This window comes from Dendropsophus ebraccatus, chromosome 10 (genome assembly GCF_027789765.1).
Source record: "Dendropsophus ebraccatus isolate aDenEbr1 chromosome 10, aDenEbr1.pat, whole genome shotgun sequence".
NCBI classification, from domain to species: domain Eukaryota; kingdom Metazoa; phylum Chordata; class Amphibia; order Anura; family Hylidae; genus Dendropsophus; species Dendropsophus ebraccatus.
Genome location: NC_091463.1, coordinates 59953916 through 59974163, shown reverse-complemented (window position 1 = coordinate 59974163; position 20248 = coordinate 59953916). Strand labels below are relative to the sequence as shown.

The 20248-nt window shown below is 38.7% G+C and overlaps 1 protein-coding gene across 3 annotated transcripts in view; it reads left to right on the top strand.

The window, feature by feature from the left end:
- Nucleotides 1-20248, top strand: part of PASD1 (PAS domain containing repressor 1) — a 112393-nt gene that overhangs the window by 45093 nt on the left and 47052 nt on the right. For 2 of the 3 annotated variants that reach the window (XM_069942995.1, XM_069942994.1), the window contains exons 1-3: nucleotides 2319-2431; nucleotides 16867-16920; nucleotides 18131-18187. In XM_069942995.1, the coding sequence (XP_069799096.1) occupies nucleotides 2349-2431; nucleotides 16867-16920; nucleotides 18131-18187 (194 nt within the window). In that variant the 5' untranslated portion in view covers nucleotides 2319-2348. Of the gene's footprint in view, nucleotides 1-2318; nucleotides 2432-16866; nucleotides 16921-18130; nucleotides 18188-20248 lie in introns of those variants that run through there. The other variant, XM_069942996.1, reaches the window with a different exon arrangement.

The window sequence follows — 20248 nt, the reverse complement described above, 5'->3', positions numbered from 1 at the left end:
TGGAAACAATAACATATAATTAAATCATTGACTTGTATCTAAACAAATATATGATGCAATGCAAGGCAACCCCTTTCTCCATGGACACATTGATCAAATGAATGTGGATATATTTTCTAAAGCTTCTTTTATTGCCAGAATACAGATAATGACAAAAAACAAAAGGAGTATGTACGGTAAGCCCTTACACCTGTGGGTTGCTGTTGCACCTTTTGTTTTTTTGTCTGTACTTAAGCCACAAGCAGCGTGCAACCTGCAGTGTGAACAGAGTCATAGATGTGCTGCCAAAGTTTTCCTTTTTTCCTGTAGAATACAGATAATCTCATACATGTATAGTGACAGAATTGTGCACCACTTTTATGGACTTTCCCATAACTATGTTTTATGACCTCTTGGGAGAATAGATGTTAAAACACAGGTTGAAGGTCCTTACCACTGGGAATCTTACCAGAGAATTGGGGATTTTAGTTCTGCTCAAAATCATGTGGTATTTCCTGTAACCTCAACTTATCTCAATGCCTAGAATAACACGAGGCGGCACTCACCAAGTCAGCTGTCGGCTGTTTATTGCAATATCATCAGTAACAAAATGCAATGGATGCACACAGCAAACAAGCAGGGGCGTTCCACTCAATGTAGAGAATTCAAGTATGCCCAGCCTGATTTCCATGGTGGATAAGGCAGTGGACAGACCCCCACAGGTCTTTGTTTTAGGATGGTGAAGGTTTATAAAACATTTTCCACCTTTTTCGTGCTAATATAAGTGCTTTTTTATTTCATTTGTCCATGTCGACAAAGCATGTTTTAGCAGTTAAGACACAGACAATACCTGATGTTGATAGGTATAGTATGTGCAAACTGCATATTCTTGAGTTGAGCACTCCATCTTGCTGAGATTACCTGCCTGCACTACTGTATCCAGCATTCCCGAAAGCGTACTCTCCTAAGGTGAAATAGTATGCTGTACCAGTCTCTGCCTTCTTATAGGTAGAATTTATAAAACATTTTGTTGGGAAAACTTAAATAAATAAATAAATAAATACATTTTCTGCTAAATCAGGCAAATATCAGTGCGTAAAAAGACAACGATCAGCCAGAAAGTCAGCATTCATTCCCTCATTGACTGATTCTTGTTTTTCAACATGTTTAAAAATCATTGGCTGATGGTTATGCATCTCTATGTGTAATAGGTGATGCACAGCCAATGGCTAACAATGCCTGGCCTATATATCAAGCCCTATAATAGGCTCTTTTAAGCAAGCACCAATCTAGCAGATCAGTGCTGTCTTACCCCACACATCAGGCTGTTTTATATGACCTTAAAGGGGTACTCCAGTGAAAGGCTTTTTCCCAGTAATTGAAACACATTATAAAGTTACATAACGTTGTAATATGCCTTAATCACCTATCTGCCCCCTTCCCTATCTTTTCCCTCCTCAACCTCCCACCAGGAAGTGAAGTAAACTTATTCTTACCTAATAACTGTTGACCCCAAGCTGCTCTGTGGAAGCCATTTTGTGACAATGACATCATCTGCATAGGCACAGCTTCCTGGTTTGGGGCCAATCAGAGCAGAGGACCTGAGCCATCTGACAAAGGGAGGCTGGCCTAACAGGGCTTAGACCAGCCTCCCTCTTGATGATGTCATTGTCACAAAATGGCTGCCACAGAGCAGCCTGGGGTCAACAGTCATTAGGTAAGAATGAGTTTACTTCACTTCCTGGTGGGGGGTTGAGGGGGGGGGAGATAGGGAAGGGGGGCAGATAGGTGATTGATGTATATTATAAAGTTATATAACTTTGTAATGTATTTCAATTTCTGGGAAAAAGATTTTTGCTGGAGTACCCCTTTAAGTTTTCTAAGCTAACTAAAGCAACTCATTCCTGTCTACTAGACCTTCTATCTATCCCTCTTCATCAAAGGCAACAAGCCCTTTTAATAGCTATGTAGTAGGAACAGTTATGCCTGCTAATGTTCTACACACTAGTATTTATTACATATCATGATAGGACATTTAGAAGATATTTCTAGAAACTATTTTACGTGACCTGTTCCCTGCCATAGTTAGAATTTGCTATTATCATATTTAGGCTATCATGCCTGATGTAAATCCTCTGTCACGGTGACATAACCATGCCCTGGCATTAACTAGGTGACTCGTATTATTACTTTCCGTTCTCTCCTCCCACACCTGAGCCTCATCCAATAAAACCACTTCCACATTTGGCCTGTGGGAATGGCATGACAAAGCAAAATGACTCCACTACAATATTTGACAAGTGATTTAGCACTTTGTCTGCTGGCACTCTGGAGTAAAGGTTGGGATAACCACACACCTGGGATTATATATGTATCCAAAGGAGAGAGAAAAACTGACGGAACTATTTCAAGGATCAACACATTTATCAGTAGAAGACTTCAAGCCTCAAAGGTAATCATGTAACTATCTATATAATTCCAAAAGCGACAGCGTACATTTTGTTGTAATCTGAATGGGTTCTCCCGGAATATGAAAATACCTTTCAACTAACCGAGACATGTTATAACTTCAAAATCTGTAGTCTCGTATCGTGTTAATGAACACTGCTCCACCACAGCCGCATTCTCCGAGAGGACGGCATTTTATATATAGCATGTTAGGAATTTAGAATGCTATGCTATTTATATAGTGCTAGGATATCCTATAAAGGGGTTGTGTGGTTTCCAAAATGTCATTTCAAATACCCTTTTGGGGAATTCTGAATAAATAGAGTAAGGCTGTTCTATAAGTCAGAACTTTGAGTGACTACAAAGAGAATCTTCCTTTCCTTAAATGACCCAACATTTCTTTGCTTTCCATTGGGACAGCCTATTGGTTTCAATGGTGTCATGTTAACTTTCTCATGTGCTTGTATTGGAATCAAACTGAGCACTTCCTTTCAGGTTCCTCTGCAAATTACAGCTGATCACTGGTGGTCCCAGCAGCAGGACAACATTTTTATTACTCTGTTTATTTGTTGAGTTTATATATCTCTATTCCTCTATTGTATAAACAAGTATACAGTGTTCAAAAAAAAAATCACCATCAAGTGTAGAAGAAAAATAGATCACCTGGTCAGATATCTGGGAAGTACAATGTAAAAATGCTTACGGAGAACTTTATAAGGCTAGGTGCCCACTGAAAACAACAGACATATTTCATAACAATGGCCATTGTGCAAAGAACGGCCGGTCTTTGACCAACAATGGCCGTTCTTTTTACATAGTGTAAACCTAGCCATAAAATGTAAATGTCACATATAACAGACTATGTTTTGTATTACTAGCTGTTAAAGCTGAATACTGTATAACTGATTGACTATTGTCAACCGATCCTCTGCAAACCTAAAAATAAAACTGCGCTATAGCACATTTTCGTCCATTATGTTCTAAAAGTGCTAATTTATCTGCTAAATCAGTTAGTGCAAAAATAATATACTGTACATGTGGTTTCCTCTGTGAATGTCTAAAAGTCATGTGTATCACACCAGCAAAGTGTGCCACCCAGTGACTCATAATTCAAGATAGACCCCTGTAAAAATATCCTAATAATCAGCATAATAAAGTGTAGTAGAATATCGCTTACTCTAGTAGTGGAAAATCATATTTGTGTTCATAATTTGTTTCTAGTGGGTTATAGTCATATCTTTATAAATATAATCTACATACTGATTCAGCATATTCCTCTTATTGAGATTTTCTTGCTGACCTCAGGTCACCGCAAGTCATAAGAAGTTTAAGATTTAAAGGGAAGAAACTAAAACAATAATGTAACTGTGGGATGATTCTGGTATGAGCAGAAGTGGTGCACTCAAATTGATAGAAAACGGTTTGGCCTCTGTTGGGAATATGGAGGTCTGTTGATCTAATTGCTGCATGCATCCGGACCTATCCTGGCACGTTAATTGGACCAGCAGGACACTTACTTAAAGGGGTTATCCAGTGCTACAAAAACATGGCCACCTTTGCCCCACTCTTGTCTCCAGATTGGGTGGGGTTTAAAACTTAGTTGAATTTAACTAAATGGAGCTTAATTGCAAATCACACCTGAGTTGGAGACAAGAGTGGGGCAAAAGTGGCCATGTTTTTGTAGCGCTGGATAACCCCTTTAACACAGTGTGAACCCAGCCTACGTTTCATATTTTAGCTGCAGCAGCTGCACTTTCTTCTGTTCTTAAATGGGCACTGTAATAGAGACTTGTCAAAAGTTTCAAGTGTTTAGACCTAACCTATTAGTAGAACGAGCTGTTCAGCGAGTTCCTTTACAGATTTGTGGATAAAGGCAAAAATGGGTCAGCACTTCCAATAAAAGTTTCTTCTTTATTTCTTTACTCCATTAAAAGCGAACAAAAGGCAGATACAAAAAAGTAGGGAAAATACACATCTGACGCGTTTCTGGCTATACGCCCTTAATCATAGATGACATGTATAAAGGTATGCTGGGATAAATATAGGGGAAATAAACACATGTTCCCTCCCACATAACACCTGAATCACATTGTATTCTCATAGACATTTAAAGTGAAAAGACATGAAAAAGCGCACCTAAAGTGCACAGTGCTATGTAATAGAAAATACAAAATTACAAACATATATATAAAGATACAAAAATACAAAACATCATACATATTAATAATTCATGTAAATTCAGAAAAATGCTTAGCCACATTTGATGGATTTTTTTAAAAATCCATCAAATGTGGCTAAGCATTTTTCTCTAGTCCATGCAGGAGACATTTCATCACTTTCCATTATGGGTATAGAGAGAGTATTTCGCCCTGACCGTGGAGGTGATAGAAAACAGAAACTTTTAAACCGTGAAGGATATTGGATTCTCATGTTGGACTCTTCATCTCCAAAAGGATTGAACCATAGACTGGATCTTATCATGAATTATTAATATGTATGATGTTTTGTATTTTTGTATCTTTATATATATGTTTGTAATTTAGTATTTTCTATTACATAGCACTGTGCACTTTAGGTGCGCTTTTTCATGTCTTTTCACTTTAAATGTCTATGAGAATACAATGTGATTCAGGTGTTATGTGGGAGGGAACATGTGTTTATTTCCCCTATATTTATCCCAGCATACCTTTATACATGTCATCTATGATTAAGGGCGTATAGCCAGAAACGCGTCAGATGTGTATTTTCCCTACTTTTTTGTATCTGCCTTTTGTTCGCTTTTAATGGAGTAAAGAAATAAAGAAGAAACTTTTATTGGAAGTGCTGACCCATTTTTGCCTTTATCTGTATACCTCGACACTGGTCGTGCACTGGCTGGGTGAGCTGAGTCTACTAATTACGTTGATCCTTTACAGATTTGTGCCACATGGAAGACATGGACTATGACTGTTTAAAACTCTATATAAACAATAATAGGCTGTAGTTTTACTGTAACTTGGTCTACGCACCTTAGACACTTCTCAGACCCACGTGTCTATTCAGACCAGATGTTTTCTGACCCCCAACCTGCTTTGTGAGGTGACCGCCAGATGACAGGACTGGGCAAAGAATTAAGTAAAGATGGCACACTCTCCAGTTACTCCCTTGAAGTGAATGAAGAGAGCCTTGCAAACCTCTCCATTCATTGGCCACCTCACCTGGCACAATGGGGTTGGGACACCCAACTGTGGTATTCTGTGGACATTCAGTATGTGACATTCTGTGCTCTGGTTAGAGAGACCATACTGATTAGATTATTTAGGCTAATTCTTCTAAATCGTAGACCTTCATATCACAACATTAAAGGGGTATTCCATGCTACTGTAAATACAGTATTTTTTATGGTGCCAGTATGAACCTAGCTACAGATATTATATTAAAACTCAACTATATAGTAAAAAAAAAAAAAAGGGAAAGATTCATTTTTTCTAGTCTAAGCCTTAAGACTTTATTTTTAGCTGGGGCCCTGATGATGTCGCCGTTTCCTAGGAATTTGCATGATGCATCTACATTATGACAAACAGTACATGGCCAGCATTCTAGCTGGAAAATCTGAACAAATAAAGCCACATCCTATCCTTTGTACTAACTTCATTCTATGTAGATCTAGTGAACTTACATGAAGAATTAAGATTAACATGTGTCTATTACTTGACTGTTGAGCCCTCACGCTATTTCTGACATGTATGTCAAATACGTATATCTTTTATGTATGTAACAGCAATTTATTTAAAGGAGCTGTCCAAGAAATTTAAGTGATGGTCTTTAGTGTATGATGGTGGGGATTTGATCCTAGGGTCTCCCAGTCAGAACTATGAAGGGGTGACATCTGAATGATGTGAGCTGCAGTACAGGGTTCAACTACTACTATATTTACACTACAGAGTGTGAGGGTCCTGGGGACTGAACCCTCCCTCCAATCATAGATGGTAAAAAATAAGATCCCATCCAAGCATATGTGTTAAATGTTAAATGTTCTTCCCAGCCTACCAAATTTGTATAAGTGGGGAACAAAGGTTAGAAAGTATCACTGCAGGATCAGACTACACAGAGTTTAGTTGTAGTCTGTGACCATGGAGACGCACAGGTCTGCGTGAACTGTAGATATAGAAGCAACAATAAAAACAGATTCTAAGGAGGACATATCCTTAAAAGAGGGCATACTCGAAGGAATAGCTGTGAAAATACTTCCTGACAAGTAAACTATTACACATGAAACTAAATAATACACAATTCTGTTAAATTCTTGCATTATTGTTCTTCTTTTAAATCTCTGTTGTATTTATAGTAATTTTTTGTAATTATAGTAAAATACTAAACAGTCACGTTCTCCAAATCTTTAACCCTCAAAAGCAAAACTAAAGCATAAAAACACCCAAGACCAAACTAATCAGCAGCCAGAAGTAATGGGCTCCTTGGTCTTCAAATACCCTGCTGTTCGAAACAAATTCTATGACTGATTTCTTTGATTTGCTATTTGTCTTCTCTCCACCTCATGTTGTGACATCCGTTACTTGTTTCTTGGAGTTCTAGACAAATTCATAAGACATAAAGTTTAAAAATAGTAATGACGTGTGCATGAAAATAAGAAGACATATATACCCAGGCTTTATTCTGCGTTGTACAAATGGTTGGAAAATAATTATTTTAAAGCACTTGTATGTTGGAATAACAGGTTCATGTGCAACGTTCCGATCAAACTATTATTTCCAGGCTTTTTATCTGCTGTTTACATCCCGTCCCCTCACATTGCTTTAGAATTATCCCTACTATTAAATAGTGACTATGGTCACAAAGCTGATTTTAGCCCCAGATAGAAATGTCACCATGGAAAAGTAATTTTCTTAAGAGCTGTATTCTTTCACCTTTTACAAAGACAGAAAGGGGACAAAAGCCTACTGCAATTTTCTATTTTCTTTCTATTTGTAAAGCAAGGACCTTAGTTTAGTTGTTATCTGCTCTAAAGTACATGTTGACATATCACACAATGGTTATAATGAGGTGTTCTGCCTTATGTGGTAAGATTATGGTTTACAACTCAATGCCAAAAATGGTTCAAAGAAACAATGAAAAAATGGTAGTTCTAGATACCTGGCAATCTACTGTATGTACATGGAGACTAGGGAATATGGGGTCTTAAAGAAAATTTGGTGCTAGGGGGCACTTTATGAAAAATGTACCCCTAGTGAACACAATGAGAGGAGATTTCTGTGCAAGCTCTGCAACAGGTGAAGGTCCCACTGGCTTTAAATCCGGCCAGGTAAATGGGGCAGAGCTTTATTTAAGACTGGCAAACTGTTTAAGCTGTCCTATCAGCCGGTCATCTGGGCAGCCATTACAGAACCAGGGGTGTGTGTCTCTGGCAGGCCCCACCTACGCTGAGACAGCCTATCAGCCAGTCAGCCTATCAGGAGGAGAGGAGGAGCAATGGGTCAATCACTAGTGGTCCAGGCACTCCCTGCTGACAGTGACAGGGATTTAAATGGGCATGTGATTGTGTGTTTTGCACCTTTCACTAGCTGTTATACTTACATGTAATTTTCTGGTTTCCTTAACTTGTGTTCCCTGACCCCTGATTCTGGTTTCTTATTTTGTACTGCACTCCTGTGTTGACCCCAGATCGTTGTAATGGACCGGGAGGTCTCTCACCTGCCTCCGTGTGGTCCAATCGGTGATCTGCTCACTGAGCCTGCACAGGCAGGCTCAGTGAGCAGATCGCCTATCACACTGATCAATGCTATGCCTATGGCAGAGCAATAATCAGTTTATGAAATCAAAGTAATGTATGTAAAAGTCCCCCAGGGGGACTTAAAATGTGTTAAAAAAAAAGTTAAAATCATTACTACACTACCCCAAAGCCCCTCCCCCAATAAAAGTTTAAATCACCCCCCTTTCCTATTATATATAGTATAGTTATAGTTATATATAGTTATATATATATATATATATATATATATATATATATAACATATAATATACTGTAGCGTGTATAATTGTCCAATCTATTAATATATAACAAGCATAATCGCGAACGGCGTACACGAAAAGAGGAAAAAAGCTCCAGGATTACCAATTTTTTCACCAGGATTACCAATTATATATAAAAAAAAAATTAACAAAAAGTGATCAAAATGTCCGACCTTCACAAATATGGTATTAATAAAAACTAGAGATCATCGCAGAAAAAATGACATCTCATACAATGTTATAAGCGTCACAATAGGCCCATTTTATTAATAATTAATTGCCAAAAAAAAGGATTTAATTAGAAAAAAAATATATAACATTAGAGAATCTGTGTAAATCTGCATGTGGTTGTGTTCAAACTGACCTATAGAATAGTGGTATCATGTCACTTTTACCATATAGTGCATTACGTAGACACAGAAACCCCCCAAAAGTTACCATATTGCATTCTTTTTTACGATTTCACCAATTTATATCTTCATAAATAAAAATTTGGGGGTTCCATCATACATGTCATGTCATGTCATTACAAAGTAAAACTACACCTGTAAAAAATAAGCCCTTACACAGCCTGTAGATAGAAAACTGAAAGTGCTAGAGCTCTTAGAAGGGGAGGAGGAAAAAACAAAAACACAAAAATCTAAATTTGCACGGTCATTTTGGGCCTGGTCCTCAAAGGGTCAACCCTCTGGTGTGTTTCTGAATATTCCTTTTTTTCTGATTTTTCTTATATCAGTAATTGACAGGTTTTTGACTCGGACTGAAAACCTTGGTTTCGCCTCTGACGGGCACTGCACCTAGAGTAGGCAGGACCAGTGGGCTGCATTCCATTCGGGGCTCACTGTTTCTTTTTGGATGTGAAACTACCAAACATAGAGCTGGAAAGAAGCAATAGTTTTTAGAAAGTCTTGTTTTAGAGGTGTTCTTTGTATATACAACCCCCCTAATATAGAACAAGTGTCTCTGCACAAAGTAGAGTACTTACTGGACAATACATCCAGGCCATTGTCCTCTGTAGCTCCACAGCTGGATGGATACGTTATACAGTGACAAGAGTGTAATATTGTACGCCTTTCCTTCATCCATCTTCTCCCCTCCTTGGTTGAACTGGATGGACATGTGCCCTTTTGGAACCTTACCCACTATTTAAAGTCTGGCATATCCTCAAATATAAGTACTATATCTGACTGGTCAGTTAGTATATATAGAAGTTCAGTAATGCCATACCCACTTCTTCCTTGGAGAATGACAGATTATTGTACACTTTAATTCTCCTCCAGTAAAATGAGTTGCTGATCTCTATTTCCTGGCCGCACCTTGACATGTAAAATAAGGTATGAAATGTCCGCTTATCCAGTTTGTGGCCTTAGTGGTAATCCACCCCATGCTGTAATTGGCTGAATGGGCTTTTGCTGTGAATCAACATGGTGTGAGAAATGGTGGAGATCAGTAAAGACCTGACCAGCATTGTAAAAGCAGTGACCAGGGAATATACTTTACAAGGAGTAACCAGAAGTACAAAAATACGGTATATCTGCTTTCTTCCAAAAACATTGTGTATACTGTAGCATTGCAACTCGAAGGACAGGTGTGGTGCTGTTTCTGAAAGAAAGCAGCAGTGTTTCCTAATCTTGGATAACTCCTTTGATTTACTTAGCATTAAATTAACTAGAATATTTGGGTGGATTACGGACTGTCTCTAGATCAAAGAGGGCACTGTTCATACTAACATCATGGTCATAACAGTGCCATGACAGTCATGATGGATCTATTTTTAGAAGTTGCCCAACTTCTGACTGATATACTGTATTTATGTGGTCCTTCTGATTTCCAGTATCTTTGACAGGCAGTGCTGCAAATTATTCCAATCATGCCTTAAAAAATGTCAAACCTCCTTACAGAAAATGAAAAACTCAATGTTAACAGAGCATAAAGTATAAGGCTATGTTCGCACTACGTAAAACTACGGTCGTAGTCCTCGCCGCAAAACTACGGCCGTTGTTTTGAGGTTTATACCTTGGCTGCAATATATACGAACTACGGCCGTCCAATGCACACTATGTATCAGACAATGACCGTTGTTTATACGGCCCCGTGAAAAATGAAAAAAAAAATGCTTCAACAACGGCCGTGGATTTCAATGTGGAATACTTATTTCAGCCGAAATAAACTTGATTTTGAAATTAAAAAATTTCTGTGTGCTTTATTGGGCTGGGCACAGCATTCCAAATGAATGACCTATTTCAGCCCGCTTAGAAACAGGCTAGGAAGCAAAATTAAACAACGTAGTTTCAGGCGCACACGTCCGGCCGGGTGAAAACAACGGCCGTTAATTGGTGTAGTGTGAACATAGCCTAAAAGTGCACAATCAATAGTAAACATAATAATTCTAAATTTTAATAATCATTGTCTCTGTTAAAGAGGGTTATTCCTGAAATAATGATTAATAGTAGTATAGTAATGATAGCTAGCTTTACTAGGCATTGCTCCCACCTATCCAGAATCCTGCTCCACACTGATGAGGGGCAACACCCCGAAACAGCTGTATGTGGATGGATACCTGGCGTTGGTTATTCCCTTGTCATTACATTGGTGATTTTGGTGGTTTCCTTGCAGGCTGGGTCCTTCCTGGAGTGTAACCGGTTGCTTTTGATAATAGTGTGAGAAGGCTATAACCACACAGATTTATAGAAAAATAAGAGATTTATTACAGAAAACAATACTTAGCTGCAGTTACAGATGGTACAGATGCATAGATGTTCCTTCCACAATGAAATGGGGAGCCCCATTGTATATTATGGACTAATATACACCCATCTCGCTCGATGACAGGGTGCTGGGCACCTTCCATCCATGGTCCCAGCTGAGGCTGACTAGAAGCTACATACCCCCGATCTTTATAGTAAGTTTGGGTGGGGGGTGATGTGCTTCCAGAAATGTCTATGTAGACCACTGATGACCATGAATGGAAGTTTCCCAGGCTTTGTACATGCTTACCAAGCAAAATGTGGTTGTTCAATTTCAGCTACATGCATTTGGACAATAACAACAACTGTGTCCAATGTTGACACTACTGGGGAGGTTTATGGCCGAACAGTTGACATAACAATACATCTACCTATTCCCATGCACATAGCTAAATACAAACCAATCCCACTTACACAGCCAGCTAAGATAGATAGATAGATAGATAGATAGATAGATAGATAGATAGATAGATACAAATAAGACATGAAAACACTACATTCCTTCCTATCACATGAATAAGACACTTTAACTATCTGAAATAAACCCATCCAGTTACACTGGAGGGATATCTGGCTAGTCCTGTGTTTTGAGACTCTTCAATGAGGCTCCACAGGCTCTTCTTTTGCAGATAGATAGGTAGATAGGTAGATAGATAGATAGATAGATAGATAGATAGATAGATAGATAGATAGATAGATAGATAGATGTTCACACTGTGTACACTTTAATGAGATAGCTACAGATTAAGCTGTTTTCTTTAGGGTGTCATTATAGTTGGGTGTGCATTTTCCTGAAATATTTATAATTACCCCTGACAAGTTGTGTAGGTTTTGTTTCAGTATCAGGATGAGTAAACCTCTGGAAAGCATTCATAAGATCAAAAAGTTGATTTTGCTTGGGAATGAATGTAATGTTCTATAAAGACGGCCACCAATGAACCTGCCAAAAGCCAGAATAACTCAGTACATAATTAAGTGATTGAATTCAGGGATTTAAGAAAATACTTAATTAAAGCTTGTAAATGATATGAACATCCATTAATTAGAACACAGGAACAGCTTATCTTAGCGAGGTAAGAAGGTCTCTCCTTAATTACCTTCTAATACAGACCTTATGAGTGCCATGTAAATTTTGGGATTTTTAGATCCATCTAGGTCACAGATCATTGGTTTTGTATTTTATTGCTACTCTGTGAGACTTGAGAATGGAAATGAAGTGCTGTACATGGTATTAACCCCTTCCAAACATATGATGTAAATGTATACCATGGAAGCCTGTCACTTATAGACATATGGCATAATTTCATATCATAAACTCCACTGAACTCGCTTCATAGAGAATGAAAGCTGACTGCTATCAGCAACTGGATCCTTACTATTAATAATGGGCAGCAATCGACATCCTGCGGCATTCAACTGTCAGTGATAGGAGCTGATATTTTTCCCTGACTGCTGGAGGTCTAATACTTACCTCCGTGCAGTCCGATTGGCAGTCTGGTCATAGAGTCTGCCACAGGCAGACCTTATGTGCAGAGCACCGATAACACAGATCAATGCTTTGCAATGACAGTGTATGCAATCCAATGAATGCATGTAATAGTCCTCTAGGGGAACTTAAAAAGTATAAAATGAATGTTGAAAAAATAGTTTTAAAAAAATGTTATAGCCCTTACCCCAATAAAAGTTTAATTCACCCCCTTTCACAAAATACAGATAAAACATGTAAAAAAAAATAAAAATTGATTAAGATATATTAATACTATTCCTGTATGGTGAACAGCGTTAATGACAAGAGGAAAAACGTGCCAGGATTGCAGATTTTTTTGTCACATTATAAAAATTATTAAAAAGAAAAAGATTAAAAAAATATTAACAAACATGATACTACTAAAATCTAGAGATTTGGGGGCAAAAAATGATACCCTATCCAGCCCTGTAGGTGGAAAACTCAAAGCACTATGGGGGAGATTTATCAAACATGGTGTAAAGTGAAACTGGCTCAGTTGTCCCTAGCAACCAATCAGATTCCACCTTTCATTTTCCAAAGAGTCTGTGAGGAATGAAAAGTGGAAACTGATTGGTTGCTAGGGGCAACTGAGACAGTTTCACTTTACACCATGTTTAATAAATCTCCCCCTATGGCTCTTAGAAGCTGAGGAAAAAAATATAACACAAAAATAAAAATTTGCCCTGTCCTTAAAGAGTCACTGTCGTATTTTTTTTTTTTTTTGCAGAAATCAATAGTCCAGGCGATTTTAAGAAACTTTGTAATTGGGTTTATTAGCCAAATCAGCCATTATCTGCATGTAAAAAGCCTTTTCCCAGGTCCCCCCCCTCCTTCCTCTTTTTCATCCACTCTGAAAAATCTGAAAATTGTGACTTGTTGCAGGAGACGTACCCTGTCTGTTCTAGGGAGAGGGGAGGGGGGAGGAGGGAGTTAGCCGGCAGCAGAAAGCAGATAACAGAGGATTACAGGCATGGAGCTGGGTGACAGCTGTAATCCGAGCTCAGACAGGTCACTGGTGACTGTCCCAAGAGATATCAGGTGAGGGATTTGAAGATTAACTCTTTGTTGTACTGTTTTGGTCTTTTATTTAGCTCTCTCCATAGGAGAACAATGAAGACAGGGGGGAGAGCTTCAAACTGCTTTTTCATGATAAAAATGCATTTTTCGGATAATAAACCCAATTACAAAGTTTCTTAAAATCGCCTGGACTATTGATTTCTGCAAAAAAAAAATTCACGACAGTGACACTTTAAGGCCCAAATCCACTGTGCCTTGCTGTAGAGATTCTGTCTTTTGTGTATTTTTTATTTATTAAGAAGTCAAGTTTATATTTCTACACTTTTGTAATGTTGTTATGCATGAAATAAAACAAAAGCTGAAATTAATATATTGATGCTGTACATTCAATGGAAGTAAAAGTGCTGTGAAAAGAAAGTACTCACCTACTCTGCTCCAAACGCCCTCTGCTCAACACTGCTTTCTGGTTCTTGTGATGCTTTGTAACTGGCCAAGTCATAGCTGAAGTAAGCCATTGGCTGAGTGGGGAGTTCCTCAAGGGACGATGCATCTCAGAGCAAGGAAAACAGTAGTGAATATTGAGGACCAGAAGTCATCAAAATTGCAGCGACAGGAAATTGTGGAATGGGAGCATGCTTTCTTTTTTATTTGTATATAAAAGGAAAATATGGGGCTTGAGTACGTCCCAATGCAAGATCTGTAACACACTCACCTATCATATGCTATTCAAAAATACCAGGATCGTCTTATTGAAAAGAGAGCCATTTGGGCCATGTCCCTAATTATACCTGCCAAATGTCCAAAGTGGTCTGGGAGCAGAAAAAATACCCTTGTCCCCAGACTGAGGACTTTTGTTTGTTGTGCAAATTGTAAAGTGCTTTCTGATAAACTTTTAATTTTCCATAACTTAAAAAAAATTTAATATTTGCACAGAAAAATAGCTCACGTGAACTCAAAAGACTTGATGATGAACAAGGCTTTAAAACAATATTTTCTCAATTTGTTAGTTTTAACCCTGAATGAACAGGGAGTGCACTAGATAAGCTGCTGAGTATGACAATTGCTGTATCTGCATAGTCTGACTGGTCTTATTTGATTTAAGATGGTGACAGCCATTGTGTATTAGGATAAACATGGCAGATACTGGAACATATTTTTTTTCCTAGTCTCTTTCTGATTTTCTGATTCTATTTTTATTTTGTCCATTTTTTGTACATTATTATGGGGGCAGCTATCTTGCCTCTCCCATTCAAATGAATGGAAAGCATTACTAAACATACGCTATACACTTTGAATGGGTTTTTCCATAGGGAGGGGTTGGCTGAGCTGTGAGCTTTATCTATTGTTTTTATCTGCTGGTGCCACCTTCCACTTTAATGCCACACAGATCACTTTACAGTAGCCTCTTATGATCATAGACAGAAGAAAAAGTTTTTATTTTTAGCGTAGTTTAAGGCTTTATGGTCATACTTATGGGCAGACTTATTTTATAATACAGATAGTAAAAAAGAAACATAGGGGGAAAAAGAAAGAGACACCAAAAATTCTTGCAAAGTAAAAAAAAAAAAAAAAAATGGTGCATCACTGCCGTAAGTCTAGAGGATGAAACTGATGTGGACTAGAAGTTGAAATACATGGGCTTACAAGGTTCATGGCTAAGGCTTTAGAGAAGTGTCTTCTACTGATAATGTCATATACAGTATGCACAAGTTGTCACCAATTGCTGTACTATACAAATGCTCAAAATAATGTGGATGTACTGGAATTAAAGCATCACTGCTGTTTGTCTTGTTGGGAGGGGGGGGCTTGTAGGACCGTAACCTAAAATATTCAATATCCTATTTAAAACCATAGAAATGGAGAGGAGATCGAACCTCTTGCACACTTGGGGTGTCCCAAACCGAATGCTCTGCATTTGATTACTCGTGGCTGAAGAAGTTGGATGCAGCCCTGAGGCCGCATTCACACGTTCCTTGTACCGCACTGAACACGGACGTGGAATGCCTGTAACGGACTCCCTAGCACCCCACCCCACGCGGCGCATATGTATACAATTCTTCCGCTCCCAGCATCTTATCACTGATTCTGGCGTTACAGGCATTCCACGGAATGCTGCCTGAAAAACATGGATACAGTCATAGGCTATGTTCACATAGCGTTAAGAGACCTGCCGTTCCGTCATGGCCGGTCTCTAAAAAGATGATCTTTCGGCCAGTCTCAAGAAAGATGATCTTTCGGGCCGCAGTGTTCTGATGCGGGCGCATCAGAACTTTACACTGCACGCTATGGAGCGAGCGCCCAAATCCGCTCACTCCGTAGTGTGCACAACATGTCAGTTGTTTGCAGCACTGCGATAGATCCCGGCTAGATCGTATACTATGTGTATACACTCTAGCCGGGATCCTATAGACAGAAAGGTAACGTATATTTTCGTAATAATCACGGCCATGGTTTTACGAAAATATACGTTGTGTGAACATAGCCATAGGCTGTATCCATATTTTCCAGGACTTGGACTTGGACTGCATTCTGCGTTGGGACGGACCCGGGTGTGCTTGAGGTTCGCTCATCTTTACATATAAAGTGGTAATGAAAACTATGTTTAATTGGCTTAATAGATAAGTATCTAATTTTTCCTTTCCTTGCAAGTGCGCGTTTTTTGCAAGAAAATGCCTTTTTAAATCCTTGATAACCCCATTAATATTTCCTAAAGCAGCGTATGAATGTATAGGGGATTTTACTGTGTGCCGTATGGAAAAGCTTGCACATTGAAATGGAAAAGCTTAGATTACATTCATAACTAATGAGCTTTTTTACTTTGTAGTCAGTAAAAGGGTTTGCAGAAAAGGGCACCCATATATGATACATGTAGCTACATGTATGCCTTCTGTATTGCAATTTTGACATATAGGGGGAGATTTATCTAACATGATGTAAAGTGAGACTGGCTCAGTTGCCCCTAGCAACCAATCAGATTCCAACCTTCATTCATCATAGACTCTTTGGAAAATGAAAGGTGGAATCTGATTGGTTGCTAGGGGCAACTGAGCCAGTTTCACTTTACACCATGTTTGATACATCTCCCCCATAAAGTTAAATTCCTATTAATAACAAAATGGATTGTGTAATGTAATAAATTAATATATGTTCTCTTTTTATTAGCATACAAGAGGAAGCAGAATACATTGTGTCCAGTCTCACAAAGAACACTGATGTGTAAGTAGTACAACTTTATCCTCAGGTGAACAGGTTTTCATGCAAAGACCATTTCCTATGGACAATGTATCTGGAATACCGACTTCATTATAGTAGTTGGTGCATAAAAAAAAAAAAACTTAACTTGGTTGGTTGGCTTATCCTAACTGTATCACCAGCAACTTACTAGCACACTTAAAGGGATAGCTCTGTAATGTATCTTTATTAAAAATTAGTACAGAAAGCCAAAAAATGGTCTCTCTGCTGTCCCCTCTGGTCGTGTCAGGAATTACTTATAAGCTAGTGTGTTACACAGGGATCTTGTCTGCAGGGGATCACTGTGTATGGCATATGGTTGGTGGACTTTGGGGACCTTATCGTGGCTGGAGGAACATTGCAGGAGCTAAAGCAAAAGTGAAAAAAAAAATGGAACACTTAAATGGGTACTACCATGAAACTTTTTTTTTTTTAAATCTATATAGAGAAAGTTATATAGATTTGTATTTTACTTCTTTTTTTTTTAAGTTTTCCAGTACTTATCAGCTGCTGTTATACCCTACAAGAAGTGATGTTTTCTTTCCAGTCTGACACAGTGCTCTCATGACAGGAACTGTCCAAAGCAGTAGCAAATCCCCATAGAAAGCCTCTCTTACTTTAGACAGTTCCTGTGTCGCACAGAGGTGGCAGCAGAGAGCACTGTGTCAGACTTGAAAAAAATACCACTTCCTGTAGGGCATACAGAAGCTGGAAGTACTGGAAGACTTGACATTTTTAAATGCAAGTAATTTAAAAATCTATATAACTTTCTGACACCAGTTGATTTGGAACTGGAGTACTCCTTTAAATGTGCTTGTTTGTAAACTATCACCCACCAACAGCTGTAGCTCCGATTGTCAGCACCAATGCAGGGTGACAGAAGTACTCTGCGATTATGTTATATATAAAGAGTCCCAAGTGGAGATGTATCTGTATCTAGCTGTAAATCCCTTTAGTCTAGCAGAGAGTGTGGGTCATGTAACATGACAGTTCTGCTGCAGGAGCAGATGTTCTGATGATACCCTATTACTCAGCAGCGATTACAGAGAGACTGTCTGCAGGGAATAGACACAGCTGCGTTAGTAACGTCAATGTTTATTTACACATTAGCTGCAAATTTATATAGATTTTTGTTTTAGGTCCTAAACTCAATTTTCAATAATTACATTTACCGGTGTTTTATTTTCTCCTCTAGAATCCTGTGTTGTCTAAACGAGCTGATGGATGAAGATGAGAAAGATAGAGCGAAGAGGTACAAGAGGCAATCTCAGTATTTATATATAGCAGGATAGATTTGGAGGACTTTATTGCATTGATATGTATGTATGATTTATGCACATGATTTATGCACATTTATATATATATATATATATATATATATATATATATATATATATAGTTGAGTTGGTTTGTCAGTTTAATTTGGCTAGTTTCACATTGCCTTTAGACATTACTTTTGGGGGGGGGGGGGGTTTGATATGCCCCAAGCGACTAGTTATACAGTCACAGACCTATGATAAGAAGAACGTATATGGTGTAATATACTCTTTTACTAAAAACCATACGAAGATTTAAAAAAAAAAAAAAGAGGCTGCAAAGGTCCCAGTGCAAATTTCAGAAAAGGACCCTAAATGTACTATGTGTCCTGTATGATACCGGTATCTTCATATGTGGCATTACTAATTTCCTTTCTAGTTAAAGGGGTTGTCCAAAAATATTTTTACATGTTAAAGTGCTCTGGGCTGGAGGACAGTAGAAAAATAAGTACTCACTTGCCATTGATCCCACATCCGTGCCTCTACCTGGAGCTTTCAGTTCTCTGCCCTAACACACACATGAAATGACCAGTGTCTAAGGGATATCACTGCATCTGCCAATGGTTGGCTGTGGGGGCATTTTTTGGTTAGCAGCAGGAACCTGGGCACTTTTGGAATGGCAGCAGCAAGGGATAGTACAGTTAAGTATACCTCATTTTTAAGGCACCTTGACACCTTTCAAATATTTTTCTCTTGCTATACAACCACAGAACATCTCAGTCAGTCTCTCCCTAAAAAAAATTGATACTACAAAGCAGCAACAGTAATTTTGTATAAGGTAGACTGAAGTTACATTTAAAGGGGTTATCCAGCGCTACAAAAACATGGCCACTTTTCCCCCTACTGTTGTCTCCAGTTCAGGTGCGGTTTGTAATTAAGCTCCATTTACTTCGATGGAACTGAGTTTCAAAACCCCACCCAATCTGGAGACAACAGTAGGGGGAAAAGTGGTCATGTTTTTGTAGTGCTGGATAACCTCTTTAACACTTATGGCCGATCTGCAGGCTAGGCCATCAGAGGTTCAGCAGAGCCATGGCTCTGGTACATACACAGTAAGTTTTTTTTATTGTGTAGTGGTGGTGCCAGGTTGTTTATGAGCTAGAGCCATGACTTGGTGAGTGTACCAGGTGTCTGCACTCCACCAATCAGACATTAAGGACCTATCCTGTGGACACCCAGAAAGCCCCCTTAAATATATTGCACTTATATAAAGGGTACAAGACAATATTACTAGGATTATTTGCGTAGGTAACCCTTATGTACCACTACACTGAGTTTTATCTATTTATGTTTTTACAGAATACATGTCTGAACATGTCCTAACATTTATATAAAGTATATTCAAGCCTCACAACACATGAGTGTTGTTTAAACATTTTGAATAATCATTTAAAATACCAATATGGTGAACTCACTGTCATTATGTAGTCATCCATCATTCACAAGCTCAGAGTCATTTGCAATGATATCATCCTTAATGATATGTCAGATTACCTTGATATGGCACAGATATGTGAAACTCCAAGTGGGATATGAAATGCTGAAAAGCTTGTAAGCTTAAAGTATTCCTACAATGGCGATACCCTTTCTAATTTGCCATACAAGATATACAGTACATGTCCCCAATCCGCCGGTACTGTTCCATTGTCATTGTTACTGCATGCCTGGTTCTGGGGTATGTCTTACTCCCGTGGCCAGTATACAGACTAAGAACAACTTTTATTCCGACAGCTCAGTGCCAGTGAGGTGGAGCCTAAAGAATCGGTGCTCTAGGCGTGCAGTAGCTTTTTCTTCTGTTGTCATGCCCTGGGGCTGGGGCTGGATCTTCATCTTTGGGAGGCCTAAGGCATAAATGCTCTAGGCCCTGCCTTATTGACACCACACCACTGGAATAAAAGTTGTTTTTAGCCTGAATACAGGCCCCAGAAGACAGATAGACCCTCGGACCAGGCTTGCAGTAATGAAGACAACAGAACTGTACTGGCAGTATGGGGGGT